The sequence below is a fragment of the Elephantulus edwardii genome, unplaced genomic scaffold (assembly GCF_000299155.1).
Source record: "Elephantulus edwardii isolate Elephantulus edwardi_28Jun2011 unplaced genomic scaffold, EleEdw1.0 scaffold00001, whole genome shotgun sequence".
NCBI lineage: Eukaryota > Metazoa > Chordata > Mammalia > Macroscelidea > Macroscelididae > Elephantulus > Elephantulus edwardii.
In genome coordinates, this window is record NW_006399751.1 from 46785710 (window position 1) to 46800873 (window position 15164).

Consider the following 15164-nt stretch of genomic DNA (forward strand, 5'->3'; position numbering starts at 1 on the left):
AATAATAATTAATAATAATAATAACAATATATTCCTCAACACTTGCAGATAGCTGAGGCATTAATAGGTATATAAAAAAATAGAAGAAAAGCTACTATGTGTATTTGCTGGGTATGATTTTTAAATGCTAATAATAGAGATAATCCATTTTAGAATCCATCACTTCACTTTATGGCTATCTGAATATCCTAAATTCTTCCTTTCACTGAAGATGTTGCATCATTAACCATAGCATTTTTAGGTTTAAGTTTTCCTTTCCCTTACTTTAAAATAACCAAATTGTAGCTTGTAGACAATTGCTTTACGGCTTCACTGGTTTGGATATTAGGGTTTTTAAAATCTGTTTCTTCTTCCCCACAGCATTCTGGACTTGGAAGGCCTGTCTGGCTCCAGATTGCCGAGTCCGCTTACAGGTTCACTCTGGGCTCAGTGGCTGGAGGTGAGTGACATGTCGATGTGCTGTTTCAAGCTTATGTTAGTGTAATATTATCTCACAAGACTGGGACAGATCAGCAAAGGTGTAGTTCATTGTTCCTTCAGGTCATGACTGCAGGGCTTTCTGAAGTGTTCTTTATATTTACCTGTGATCAGAGGACTTGTCACAGCATGGCTGTGGCCCCTCTGGCTCCAGACTGTCTTCAGGACAAAACCCTCCGTATTGATGTGAAAATCTTGGATGCAGTGCTCTACTCACTTTAATTACACCAGTGAAAGCTGCAAGGAAATGGAGACCAAGACTGTAGTCCCAGTAGGGAGGGGACTAGGGAGCAAATAAAAAATTTGGGGCACACATTTTAGAACCTCATAAAAAATATCAAAAGTGGAGCAATCTCCACCTGTACCTGTCAGATCCGATATGACGGTACACACACACAAATAATAATAATAAAAAAAAAATATCAAAAGTGGCTCAGTTCTACTTTTCTGATATCTTAAAATGTTTTAATTTTACATTTCTGATTATTTTGTATTCATTTCCCCTTTTTCTAGTTTAAGAATTTAGACTTCATTATCCACTAAAATGAATCCACCCCCCTGTTCCACCTAAATTTGAGAAACTTTATACCCCTAAATGCACTACATGCAAATTGTATAGAATCTTATTTTGTTGAGAATAATCTAGCAAGTATGATTAACATACTTCTGATTTTTCAGAACAAGTCTGAACTGATGAGGCTGTCGTGATTTTCTCTTCAGTCTCAGTTTTTAGAAGTTGTAAAGCATGTTTTGATTTTCATTTGAAGAACAATACTCTCGTTACGTAATACGCTTTTTAGTCCCAGGACATTTTTAAAGCATGGTTTCACTGATGTTTTTAAAGCGAAGTCTGTATGTCTCTCATTGCTTGAGTTATTTCTGACTCACAGTGCCCTTCCTCTGGGTTTCTGAGGTCGTAAATCCCAATGAGAGTGTCCTGCTGAGTTGATTTCACGTTTGTTGTTGTGTACCATCATGTCTGAACCAACAGATAGCTGGCCTTCCAGCAGGTTTTCAGAGGCAGTAAATCACACAGCAGGAGGTTGCCCGTCTTTCCCCCACAAAGCAGCTTAGCATATTTGAACCATGTGTGTACATTTACGTTGGCAGCACAATTGCTTACCACTAAGCCTCCAGTTCTCTCGTGGAGTATGTTTAAACAGCCAGAGGTGTGCAGCACTTGGGTTAGCAGTACGACTCCTATTAGCTCCCAAAGCTCCCCAGAATCTGTATACAGGAACAGGATAATGTTGAGATTTCCTCCCGCCGCCTCCCACCCCATGTTATAACTTAAAACAATCTACCAAATGCTTAAGTAAATAAAATTTAAAATTAAAGTGGCATATATGTACTGCTACTTGGAGGGAAGGATTCTGAAGCTTTGTCTGGCATACTTTGGGCATGTTGCAAAGAAGGACCAGACCTTGAAGAGGGACATTGTGCTTGGGAGAGTGGAGATACAGTGCAAGAGAGGAAGACCCTTGATGAGATGTAGTGACTCAGTGACTGAGTAATGGGAATAGGTGTGTCAGAGTCAGACTGGCTCAAGATAGAGCAGAGCTCAGCACTGTTGTATGTACATAGGGCTGCTATAAGTCACAAGTTGCTTGACGGCACATAGCAACAACAATATGTACTGTAACAATAATTTTAAGAGAAAACTGACACAGTGTTTAGACCCTTAATGGAAAATAGCATATATAATAGCTTTATGTTGTTATAGAAAAGCAAGTATTGGTTATGTGATGGAGTTGATGACTTGATAATCTACTTTCTGATTTATGAATCTAAGATACCAACTAGTGGTCTTGCCAGGTAATAGCTGTATTTTGGAGTCTTTAATTGTTGCTAGCTTATCATCCCTCACCTGTGTGTAAGAGAATATAAAACAATAATATAAAGTCTCTTTTGTGAGAGAAGATATTGTTTATTTCCTGGTCCTGTGGAATGAGATTTGTTTTCTTTACAGAGTCTTGCTTTATTTGTTCTATACTTTAAGCCTAAAAATTGTTCTGTTTGTAGCTGTGGGAGCCACTGCAGTCTATCCTATAGATCTGGTGAAGACTCGGATGCAGAATCAGCGTGGTACTGGCTCTGTTGTGGGGGAATTGATGTACAAAAACAGCTTTGACTGTTTTAAGAAAGTCTTACGTTATGAAGGCTTCTTTGGACTCTACCGAGGTGAGTAAGTAAATCTCAGTTGCCAAAGCTGAGTGGTTTTAGCTCACCACCAGCATATTTTAACCTGCTCATTATGGAAACCAAAGGTGGGTAGCCTGCCCAGTCAAATGAGCTCTCTCGCTCTCTCTAGCTCTCTCTTGCTCTCTCTCGCTCTTGCTCTCACTCTTGCTCTCGCTCTCTCTAGCTCGCTCTCTCCCTCTCTCCCTTCCTCCTCTCTTCCTCACTTCCTCCCTCCCTCCCTCCCTTCCTCTCTCTCTCTCTCTCTGTGTATTTTGTCCTCATTGCTTGTTTACTGTTTTACCTTCTTGCTGGTGTCTGACAGTATGAATGTTCAAACAAAGTCTTCATTTCCTCTTTCTGCTCTGTTACTTGGATCCCACATCTTACATTTGTTTCACTGTGGGCCTGTGGTCACTAGGCTTTTATAAACTAAGGCACACGTCTACAAGTGGAATGCAAGTGCAACAGCTAAGAAACAGAATCTTCTTTTTCCAAAGAATTAGGGGAATGCACCGCTTGTTTTTGTGAAATAGAAACCCAGGCTGCTTCTTGATGGTGAATTTATCCTCTATTCACTTGTTTCAGCTGAAAGAAGTAACAAAACATCCATTTATTTCACTAAGGAAACCATTCATAAGTCTTTTCCAGTGAGTCATCCGAAGTTTAAAAAACAGATGAGAAAACCCTTTACCTCCCTGTCTCACTCCTTTTCTCTGCTCAGCTCAGAGGCATGGAGACTGCAGGGAGGTTTTCTTTTGTATGGACGTGGCCACCCTCCCTAGGTTGAGTGCACTGCTGCTAGCATAGAGCAGCCATCTCAAGCAGGATTCCCCCTGCCCCCATCGGCTTTGTAGGAACTTGTTCTCTTTGGAGAGGGAATGACTTTCATGTATATGCTTTCACATTAGAATTTAGGGTTTCCTTTGGGAGGGAGATTAATTTTTTAATCCCTTCGGGCGCCACTTGGAATTCTTTGAAAATACCCTCTACATGCCCAAGTCCAGGGCATTAATGTAATTTACTGTACTTGTTTGTTTGCACACATAGCTTCATTAATCCTCAGCTCATTCTGAGCTCTGTTGAACTTTTTGGCTTAGAACCTCTTCCTCGGAAAGAACACTGGGTCTAAACAAAGCTTTATGCTTATGGAGGAGAGAAAAAAAATACCTCTGGTTAGCATTAGATATAGATATTCAAGTGAGAAGTGATACATATGAATGACAGGTTCATTAGGATTTTATTTTTAGAAATAAATATAGAATAAGAAATTAATTATTCTGAAATCAGAATGAAACCCTGCTCCTGAGAATTCGTATAATTTGATTTGCTCAAATGTGTGGAAAAACTAGCATCTCTAAATTCCAGCTGTGCATGTGTGCTCCATGGAAACAGATGTGGTCTCTGTATGTAAATGCTTCTTTAGAGCTGTATTAGTCCGTGTATATATGTTCAGCAGAATCTGAGGTTTTTTAAGGTGATCATCAGATGTTAGGTTTTGTGGGGTGTTTTTTTTTTCTTTGTTGTTGTGCTTTGACATCTCTAGTGTTTCTTTGTTAATAGCTTTTATCCTCTCACTAATGTTTTAAATTACAACAAATGCTGTCTATTAAAAGGACTTTCTTATATAAATGGAACAGTTTGGCATTTTTTGTGGATGACTGTTTAGAGAGATTTCATTTGAGAGAGGTGTGTTAATGAAATGGTCCTAATATAGAAAAAGGAAGCAGGACTGTGGACTTTACTTAGGCCATGAGCTGATAAAAACCAGTCCTTTAAACAAGAGTGTTTTGTATTAGGGAAAAGATTATGGTATGTGAACACTATAATTATTGAGAGTGTCTTATATTGCTTAGAACTGGTCTATTATTCTGTCAAGTGATTGACAAAATTGTTGACAGATTAGCCTAAATTCTTTGCAGACAACAATGAGATGATAAAACGACACAAATCAGTACTTTATTAAAATTCTATGATAGTTATTGAGGCAAGTTATAAAACAAATATACATGCTGACATGGTTGTACGGGAGTAAGATTAAAAGTAATAGAGCCTGATAATCATGAAGGTTAGAAAGTTAAGACTGCCATCTGCTGATTTCTTCTTTTAAATCAGCCTGGTTCCCTTTAAAGGTGTGTGCAGATTGTGTGTTTGTCATTGATAATTCAGTTTGACTGACAGTAGCTTGTATGAACAATTACTTGCTGGCTTTCAACTGGTGGAAAATCACTCAGCAGCATCCTCAAAGTAGGCTTATGATCAGCAAGAGCATGCAAACACATACATAACTCCCACTTGGCTGGATGATTTAAGGGATAGAAAACATTTATTGCTAGCATCTTTAAAAATGTATGCCAACGATTTGGATAAGCTGTGTGTGTTTTAGAAAACTGAGCCCTATGAATATCTACAGATGTTGAATTGTTTATGTGTTTTTTTCCCCTTTTCCAGTTTGTAGTCAACTTTAGAGGCTTAACTTTCTAAGACTAATAATTACCCTTGTCTTGAGGGAATTCTTTAAAAATCTCTTAAGTTTGACATCTATGAGTAAATAAAAATATGATAGTTATGAGGTTTTCTTGTAGAATATCCTCACTAACTTATATTCAAAACGATTCTTTGCCATTTCAGCTTAATTTTAACAAATTGAGTACAGAGTTCTTGGCTTCTCTGAAGAGAAAATCATGGGAATTAGTATTCTATAGTAACCAAGACACTATATGCTTTTTCATGCCATTTCACCAAAAAAATGTGTCTGTTTATTAGTCCATATATTTTTTTCTGAGCATACAGCATTAGCTTCTCAGAAGTGCTTTTATATATTTATATATTATTGGTTGTAATGAGGGGGGATTCCCCCCTATTGTTACTAGCAGTATTCCTGAGTAGAGAAGACCTGAAGTTTTATTTTTTCTTTATGTACTTTTTGGGGACACATTATTTAACTAGGCTTTATGGGAAACACCCTTCAGAAAAGGATTTATAATACCAAGACAATATATTGTACTTGAATCACAAATAATAATTACATACATTTATGGAGTTTTAAGGATAATCTAGTTTTTCCTAGTTTGATGAAAATCCAAAAATATTTGATAGGTAAATAATATGGGGAAAACAGTTCTTGTTGGGTTTACCTATTCATACCTAGTACATCTGTATTAATCCTACCATTTTTTGCTTCCCTAGGTCTGATACCACAACTGATAGGGGTTGCTCCAGAGAAGGCCATTAAACTGACTGTAAGTTTGTTTCTCAAATTATAGTATTGGTTTAGATCATACTTTATTAAAAAAAACAAAAAAACACACTTCTGCTCCTGAGACTGGTACACTATCATGCCATTTGTCAACCTTGAAGTTTATAATTAGACATTGCCATTTTCTCTTTTGTGGTGAGAGAAATACTGGATGGAAACAAAAAATGTGCAGTAGAAGAAGTGGTTGGCAATTCTGGTTTACTGATACCATTTTTCTAACTAGGTTAATGATTTTGTCCGGGACAAGTTTACTAGAAGGGATGGATCCATTCCACTTTTTGCAGAAATCCTGGCTGGAGGTTGCGTAAGTATGAGCACAGGCCCTTCTCACCTATGAACAAAAGACAAGTAGGGAATCTGTTAGCCCACTAGTTGTGCAAGTAATGGTTCTTTTCAACTCAAGGGATTCTGTATGAGGGAATGTTCAGATAAAATGGAAAGTTTTGGAAAGTGTTATTGTGTAATTTGATTAGTTTGGAGTGCAGAAAAGACATAATGACGTACTTTTAAATGCTTTCATTCTGATTCCTCTTAAACATCACAGTAAATAGAGAGTCACCCATAGAGTTGCCATACTGGACCTTTAAAACAGCTTGGAGATTCTGATTAATTGGGCCCTTATATTGCAAGTGTAGGACTGAGAAGAATATCATGATATACTCCTTTCCCCAGGAACATGAAGAATGTGGGGAGGAATCTTAACTACTGACAAAAGTTTTGAATCCAGAGTTTCAGATTATTTTTACTTAGAACAAAAGGTTTCTTCCTTTAAAGTAATACTAGATTTAGACAGTTTTTAATCTTAGTTTGTAGCTCAGCTGATCTTATTTGTGGTATTCATTTCAAATTTGGTGATAGACAATTTGTTTGAAACTAGTTTAGTTCATTTTGTTCCTGAAAATGTGAATAACTTCCAGTTGAATTGGCTGACAGGCGTGGCTAAAGCCTTCTCAGTTGTGGAACCTGAGGTGATGGGGTTGATGACCTTTTCAGCTTTTAATGCAGAAGAAATAGCCCGAGGGTCAGAAACAGGCTGCTTGAGGTCCTGGGTAATGAGATTTGTCAGTATGGTACATACCTGAGTCCTCACCTGTCTGGCATGTACGTGTGTGCGTGTGCATGCACATGTGCTTGTGCTTGAGTGCACTTACAGATTCTCGGGAAGATAACTCACCTCTTTGGTAGAATATTTGGTTTCGTGAAGGATGGCTAATGGATATGGAATTAGGCCTTCACTTAGGTACATTAGAAAAAATATAATTTCTTCTCCTCCTCTATCCCAATTAGATGTTGCAATTGTTTCCTTTCTAAAGAAAGCTTTTGCATATCATAAATCTTTTTCTCAGTGTTGGTGTGTGTTTTTTCCCCCCATTTAGCTATCACATGCATACATTTACTAGACATCTTCTAAGTTATGCTCTTTCTGTTTCATGTATCTGATTACTTCTGTTTCTGTTTGTGATAGCCTGATGTTTTTCTCCATGAAACTGACTGTTCTCGTGTCTGACATATGACCAAAGTGATTAAAACAACATCAGATATTTAGTTCTTTTGTTCTTCCAAGGTATGGGCCTGTTTATAACTAACTCTTAACTTTGAGAATTTCCATTGAAGTCTAGTTGCCTTGAGGGTTTAACTGACACTCTAAATCTCTTCCTTAGTCATGACTCATTTCTGGAAGCTTTGATGGATTGTCTAGCTGAAAACTGACAGCATGAAAAGTAGCCAGATTGGACTATAGCAGGATGATTTCTGTTCTTCTCTCCCCTTCAAGTCGCAGTTCAGAGAAGAAAGAAAATGTACATTTATTGAGTTTCTACTAATGAATTAAATCACACAATAATGTGATTCAGTGATTGTTAAAGCTTTATAAGTTACTTCTCCCAAAAAGTCTATTTCAACAAAAATGAAGAGTTTTCATTTATACATTATGGCTATAAAATATATTGTAGATATATCCTTGTTGTTGTTGTTGTTATGCACCATCAAGTCAACTATGACTCATAGCGACTCTGTATACAATAGCAATGAACCTCGCACTGTCCTGTGCCATCTTCCTCATTTCTAATGTATTCAAGTCATTTATAGTCAGTGTGTCAATTCATTTCATTGAGGGTCTTCTCTCTTACGCTGGTTTTTCTGAGTATGACGTCCTTCGCCAAGGACTGGCCCCTCCTTATAACTTGCCCCTAGTATGTGAGATAGAGTTTCACCATCCCTGACTCCATGGAGCACCCTGGTTTTGCCTCATCTCATCTAGGTCAGACCTATTTGTTCTCTTGGCAGCCCAAAGGATATTAAGGATTCTTGTCCTACTGGAGAACTCAAAGGCATAGATTCTTCTTCTGTCATCCTTAGTCATTATCCAATTTTCAGATGCATAGCAAGTAATAGAAAAGACCATGGCTTGAATCAGGTGTACCTTAGTCTTTAAATGAACATCCTTGCTCTTTAGTAGTTTAGGGAGTCCCTGATGGAAAATTTTTCCATTGCAATTCATCTTTTGATTTCTTGACTGCTGGTATCAAGGATGTTATTATAGATTCAAGTAAGAGGAAATTGTTGAAAACGTCAGTCTTTTCTCCATCTATCATTTTGTTGTCTGTTGGCCCAGTCTTGTTTTATTGACATTAAAATGTAATCCATAGTGAAGACTGTAGTGTATAGTGCTTGGTTGTGGGATTTTTTTTGTGATACTTCGTGAGCAGCCACCAGGTCAATAGTAGGTAGGCTGGTTACTTTGATCCTGATCTTAAGAATCCTCACCGTCCTCAGAGGGTGAGGATATAATGTGCAGTGCCCCTGTGGAGTTAGGCCTAAAGTGTGTGTGCCCCCAGCTGAGAAGAGTGCTGCTTCTCTTTCACAAAGGACCCAGTTATAAATATGTACCTAATACACTAGAATCCACTAGCTGCTCCACAGGAGAAAGATGGACAGTCTCTTTCTGTGCAAGCCCATTGGCGGTCAGCTATGCATCAGTTCCAATTTGATGGAGCAAAACAATAACAACAATAATACACTAGTAGAGAGTAGATTAATTTGGAAGAAATGGCTCCAACTTTGGAGTCATCAGTACCGGCTTCATTTTGTTCATAGGAGAAAGATTAAGTAGGACCAGGGGCATAAATTATCTCAGTGTGGGGGAAAAAAGTACTTGGGTCACAATTCTACAAAGAAAAGAATTGTATTACCCTTAATGAAAAATAGTGTGTACTGGCAAAATCGTGAAATGGCTAGGGAATAAAAATCTCTGATCCTTGGCATTACCTGTGTTTATTCTTGTTTATTTTAAAAACTATATTTGATACGTGTGTAGGAATGTATACTTATATAAGGAATATCCGTAGGGGAGCTCTGGTGGCCTAGTGGCAAGAAGCTGCAACTACAATCCCAGAGGTGCACGGTTCGAATCCACCAGATGCTCTGCCGGGGAAGGAGGGGCAATCTCCTCCTGTACCAGTCAGATCTGATTTGACAGTACATGCACACAAAAATAATAAAATAAAATAAAAAAAGAATATCCGCAAACTTACTACTCTATTTAACTAAACTAGTGGTAAGGAATTGCACTGACAACTCAAAGGTGTGCAGTTCAAATCTACCATGTGCTCCATGAGAACGATGGATAGTCTCTTCTTGTACAATTAACTGCCTACAAAAACCTACTGGAGGGTCAGCTCTGAGTCAGTTCTGCCTCAACCATACACTACAACAATTCCTACTGTCACTGACACTATTTTTTGCTCTTAATGTAGCTGTAATCTGGACTGGTCCTTGGAGAGGGACATCATGTTTGGGAGAGTGGAGGGACGGCGCAGGAGAGGAAGACCCTCGATGGGATCGATTCTGTGACTGGGGTTGTGGGAGTGAGTGTGTCAGAGATGGCAAGGTTGGTACAGGATAGAGCAATGTTTAGGGCTCTTGTATGTACATGAGTCACAAGCAACTCGATTGCACATAACAACAACAACAACAAGGTAGTGGTGATCTCCGCCTCTGCAATTAACTGCCTCTGAAAACCTGCAGAAAGGTCAGCGAGCAGTAGGTTCCAACTCACAGTACACAACAACAAACAGTCTGGTCATGCAGATATTTAAGTGCTGGACTACTCGCTGGCAGAAGCACCTCAGAAAACAAGCCTGTACGCTTCCAGGAGGTCACAGCCTTGAAAGCCCATGGAGCTGACCCCTAGGGCTGTCTTGAATCAGAATCAACTCAGCTACTAACAACAGCAAAATAGCAACATCAATCTGCTAAAGTCCAAATGAGCAGTAGGGACATTCTTTGTTCAACACACTGCCTATTGAAGCTGAGAAATCCTTAAGAGATTGTTTCTTTCTTTCTTTCTTTTTTTTCTTTTTAAGAGATTGTTTCTTCATGTAAGGGAACTAGATTTAGAACATGTTTATGTCTCAGAGAAAAAAAGGTAGTTCCTAATAATTCTCATCAAATAAAACTTAAGTCTAATCACATTTCACTGGGATAATTTGAAAGTAGAATTCCTTGTCATGATTTGCTTCATTTAAACACATCACCAAAGAAAATGGGTGCTTATGATTATAATTAATCATACGTAGCTACCATTTCTTAAGTGTCTTGCATTGGATTGAACACTTTATAGGCATTATCTCATTATTATCCCCAATTGGAATTGAAGGAATAAAAGCTCAGTGAGATCCATCAGTTAATAAATGGAAATGTTATATTTAAACCGTTTAAACCACTTCTATCTTCAAATTCATTTTCTCTCACACTTGGTCAGTTTCTGATCATTTATCCTTCTAGTCATTCTTGCACTCACTGAAAATTTGCTGGGCTTCACAGATTTTTAAAATAACAGTTTTGTTGAGACTTGAGTCCATTTAAAGTATATTGTTTACCATTTTTTAGCATATTCATAGAGTTTTTCACTAATCACCATGATAGATATTAAAAAATTTCATCCCCCTAAGTAAAAAGCCTCAATGTCCATTAACAATTTCCTCCCAGTCCTCCCTCCAGTCTCAGGAATCCACTAATATACTTTCCATCTCTGTGGATGTACCAATGCTGAGGAGTTCACATAAATATGTGGGCTTTTGTAACTGACTTCTTTTGCTTTGTATAATGCTTGCAAGGTTCATTCACACTGTGTCATGTGTCAGTACGTCATTCTTTTTTTTAGGTGCCTAAGAGCATTTTATTGTATGACTATTATGGTTTATAACCATTCAACTTAAATGCATGCATGGGGATTATGAACCAACCAACACAAAACATATTCTACTAAAAATTTAAGGTATATACAATGGTTTGTAATAACAAGTAAGCATTATGTGGATAAGCATCAACATGATTATCATTATGTTAAAGATGTTTTGGTATGTCTATGCGTATTTAATTTTTTTTTTGCCTTTTTTGCATGGACCAAATGCATAGGCTCATATACTACATGCTATAACAAACATTTGTCTAAGTGATTTTAGATACAAGCCTAGCTCTTTGACCTATGCACAAAATTTATTTAAAGACAGGTTCAGAAATGGAACTTGTTTGTAATCTGAAGGTTATCTCTACTTCATTCCACCACTTGATGAGTATTTGGGTTGTTTTTACCTTTTGACTATTCTGAATAATGATACTATGAATATTTATTGCTTATTGTTTGTATGGAGATATATTTTTATTTCTCTTGGATATCTATCTAGGAATGGAATTCCTGGGTCACTTTGTAATTTTGTGTAGAACTCTTTGAGGATTAGCCAGATTTTTTTCTATTGTGGCTACACCACTTTATCCCATCAACAGTGTGTAAAGATTCTTATTTCTCTACATCTTTGTCAACATTAATATTGTCTATTTTTAAATTAAAATTATGACTATTAATTTTATTTATAAAATTAGTGCTAATTAATTTTGTAGACAACATTAATATTGTCTGTCCTTTTTTTTTTTAGACAGATGAAAATAATACTTAAGGCCACACCAGCTCCATAAGCAGATGGGCAAAATAATGTGTGTTTAAAACAGCCAGAGCAATCAGAGTCACAGAATTAGTTGTCACTAGGTCAGGGTGAAGGGACAACACAGGAGAGGAAGACCCTGGATGAGATGGATTGACACAGTGACTGCATAATAGGAGCAGGTATGGCAGAGATAGTGAGATTGGCTCAGGATAGATACAGTCCAGAGCTCTTGTGCATAAGGTCGCTCTGAGTTGCAGGCAACTCAACGGTACATAACAACAGCAACAGGGCTGCCTTGAGTACAACATTGGTGGTATAGTGATGAGCATAGCTGCCTTCCAAGCAGTTGACCCGGCCAACATGGTAGGCAGGTTTTTAGCAAGCTCTGGTGGCCTAGTGGTAAGAAGCTGCGCAGAATCCCAAAGGCAAGCAGTTAGAAGTCATCAGCAGCTCGGAGGGAGAAGGGTGGGTATCTCTTCTCATGAGATTTACTATCTCTGAAAACCCACTAGTGGGTCAGCTCTGGGTCAGTTACAACTCCACAGAAGTCAGTAGCAACAACTCTTTTATTACAGCCATCCTAGTTGGGTATGAAACGTGAGGAGCAGACTCTCAGAAAGGCTGTCTCACTTTAAATCACATGGTTAATATATGCTGGAACTTTCATATAATCCTAAATATTTTCATTTTAGGACTAACTCTTTTTTACAATAGTCCTTTCTTGGAGAATCAAATCAAGGGCCTTCCCAAATGTCAAAACAAATGTAGATGACTCAGTTCACCTTTGTAGTGGCTTCTTTTTTTATTCCAGATATCTTATTGTTTATTTAAACATAAATTACATACAAAAATAGACATATAAAAGAGGAAGCAATTTTAAGAATTATATACATCTAAGTACCACCCAAAACATGATATAAAACATTTCTGTCCAAAAAATTCACATACCCCTGTTTCCATTTAGTCCTTCTTTTTCTTGTCCAAGCAACTAGGTTCTAATTTCTGTCACAATTTATTCTGGGATTTCATATAAATGGAATAATGCAAAATATGTTCTTTACTGGCTGGCTTCTTTTGTTTAACAGTATTTTTCATATTCATCCTTGTTGTTTCAAGGATCAATTGTGCTTTATCTTTGAGTATTATTCCATTATAAAAATAAACCTCAATTTGTGTCTTCACTCTTCTGTTGCCTGATTGGGTTGTTTCCAGTTCTTGTTAAGTATTGTAAATATGGCTGTTATAAACATTCATGTACAAATATTCTTGTCACCATGTGTTTTCATTTTTCTTTGGTGTATATCTAAGAGTTAAACAGTGTAGATATGTGTTTAACTTTCAGAAAACTTTCAATCATATCTCCAAAGAGGATGATCCAATTTACATTCTTGTCGGCAGTGGTGAATTCTAGTGGCCCCACATCCTCACCAGCAATTGATAGTCTTTTTTACTTTAATCATTCTTGATGGTATGAAGAGTAGCATATTGTGGTTCATTTGCATTTTCCTGATTGTTGAATATATTGAGCATGCTTTAACTTATTTACTGTTTATATATCTTGTCGTATCTGTGCATGTCTTCTGCCTATTTTTATATGGTTATTGATCATAATCATTAATAATTTGTATTGTTGCTGTTTGTATTGTTGTGAACATCACACTGAACCTTTCACACTGAACCCTGTGCCATCCTCACCATCTCTGACACACTCAAGCCCTTTGTGACAGTCACATCAGGGTATCTTATTGGAGGCTTACCTCTCTATGCTGATTATCAACCTCTCCAAGCATGGTATCTTTCTCCAAGTACTGGCCCCTCCTAAAACATTCTCAAAGTAACCGTCTTTGCCTCCAAGGGGCACGTTGTTTTCACTTTCTCCAATACAGACCAGTTTGTTCTTCTGACAGTGTACAGGATATTCAGCACTCTTCTGAAACACTGCAATTCAAACATCATTGATTCTTATTCTGTCATTCTTAGTCACTGTTCAACTTTCAGATGCGTAGCAAGCAATTAAAAAGACCATGACTTGGATTAAGCACACCATAGTCCTTAAACTGTCATCATTACTTATAATACTCTAAAGAGGTAACTGACAGCAAATTTTCCTAATGCAATGCATCTTTTTATTTCTTGACTGCTGGGACCAAGAATATTGATAGTGGATTCAAGTCAGATGGAATAATTGACAAATTAAATCTTTTTGTCTTCTGTCATGTGGTGTGAATTTTTGTATTCTTGATATTGAAATCTTATAAGTCCTGGATGCAGTGTTTTGTCAGATACATGTTTTATGTATATTTTCCCATGTCTATTACTTTTTCCTTTTTATAGTGGAGTTTGTCATGGCTTTAAGAGAAAAAACAGATTATGTAGAATTTCATGGACATATCTAGAAACTTTCTTCTGACTCTGAGAAGAATGGGAATACCAGAACACTTGATCGTGCTAATGAGAAACCTATACTTGAACTAACAGGCAGTTGTTAGAACAGAGCAAGGAAACACTGCATGGTTCAAAATTAGGAAGGGCGTAGCCAGGGATGTGTCCTGTCTCCATACCTTTTCAATCTGTATGCAGAACAGATTATCTGGGAAGCTGGGGTCTATGAGGATAAATGTGGGGTCAAGATTGGTGGAAGATCTATCAATCATCTGTGTTATGCAGATGACACAACCTTGCTTGCTGAAACTGAGGGGGACCTGAAACGCTTGTTGCAGAGGGTCAAGGACTGCAGCCTCAAATATGGATTGAGGCTCATTGTCAAGAAGACAAAGATTCTCACCGCTGGGCCAATTGGCATCATCAGGATGGATGGTGAAGAGATTGAGATTGTTCACAGCTTTAGTTTGCTCGGTTCCACAGTCAACACTCTTGGCACCAGTAGCCAGGATATTAGAAGACGTATTGCCATGGGAAAGTCTGGTGTTAGGGATCTCTCCAAAGTACTGAAGAGCAATGGTGTCTCTCTGGAGACTAAGGTGCATCTCATACAGGCCGTGGTCTTTGTGATCACGTGTTATGCATCAGACAGCTGGACAATGACCTAAGGATGATAGAAGGAGAATTGATGCCTTTGAGCTTTGGTGCTGGAGAAGAGTATTAAGGGTACCATAGACTGCTAGGAAAACAAACAGATTCATCCTGGAAAGGGTTAAACCGGGTGGCTCCTTGGAGGCAAGGATTCTGAGGCTCTGTCTAACATACTTTGGGAATGTTGTAAGGAGAGACTGGTCTTTGGAGAAGGACATCATGTTTAGGAAGGTGGAGGGACAGTGCAGGAGGGAAAGGCCCTCTATGAGGTG

General features: G+C 37.9%; 1 protein-coding gene across 2 annotated transcripts in view; it reads left to right on the plus strand.

Moving 5' to 3' along the window:
* SLC25A12 (solute carrier family 25 (aspartate/glutamate carrier), member 12) overlaps positions 1 to 15164 on the plus strand; it is a 148433-nt gene that overhangs the window by 106957 nt on the left and 26312 nt on the right. For both annotated transcript variants that reach the window (XM_006878838.1, XM_006878839.1), the window contains 4 exons: positions 361 to 439; positions 2500 to 2658; positions 5845 to 5897; positions 6138 to 6218. In XM_006878838.1, coding sequence (XP_006878900.1) covers positions 361 to 439; positions 2500 to 2658; positions 5845 to 5897; positions 6138 to 6218 — 372 coding nt within the window. The remainder of the gene's footprint in view (positions 1 to 360; positions 440 to 2499; positions 2659 to 5844; positions 5898 to 6137; positions 6219 to 15164) is intronic.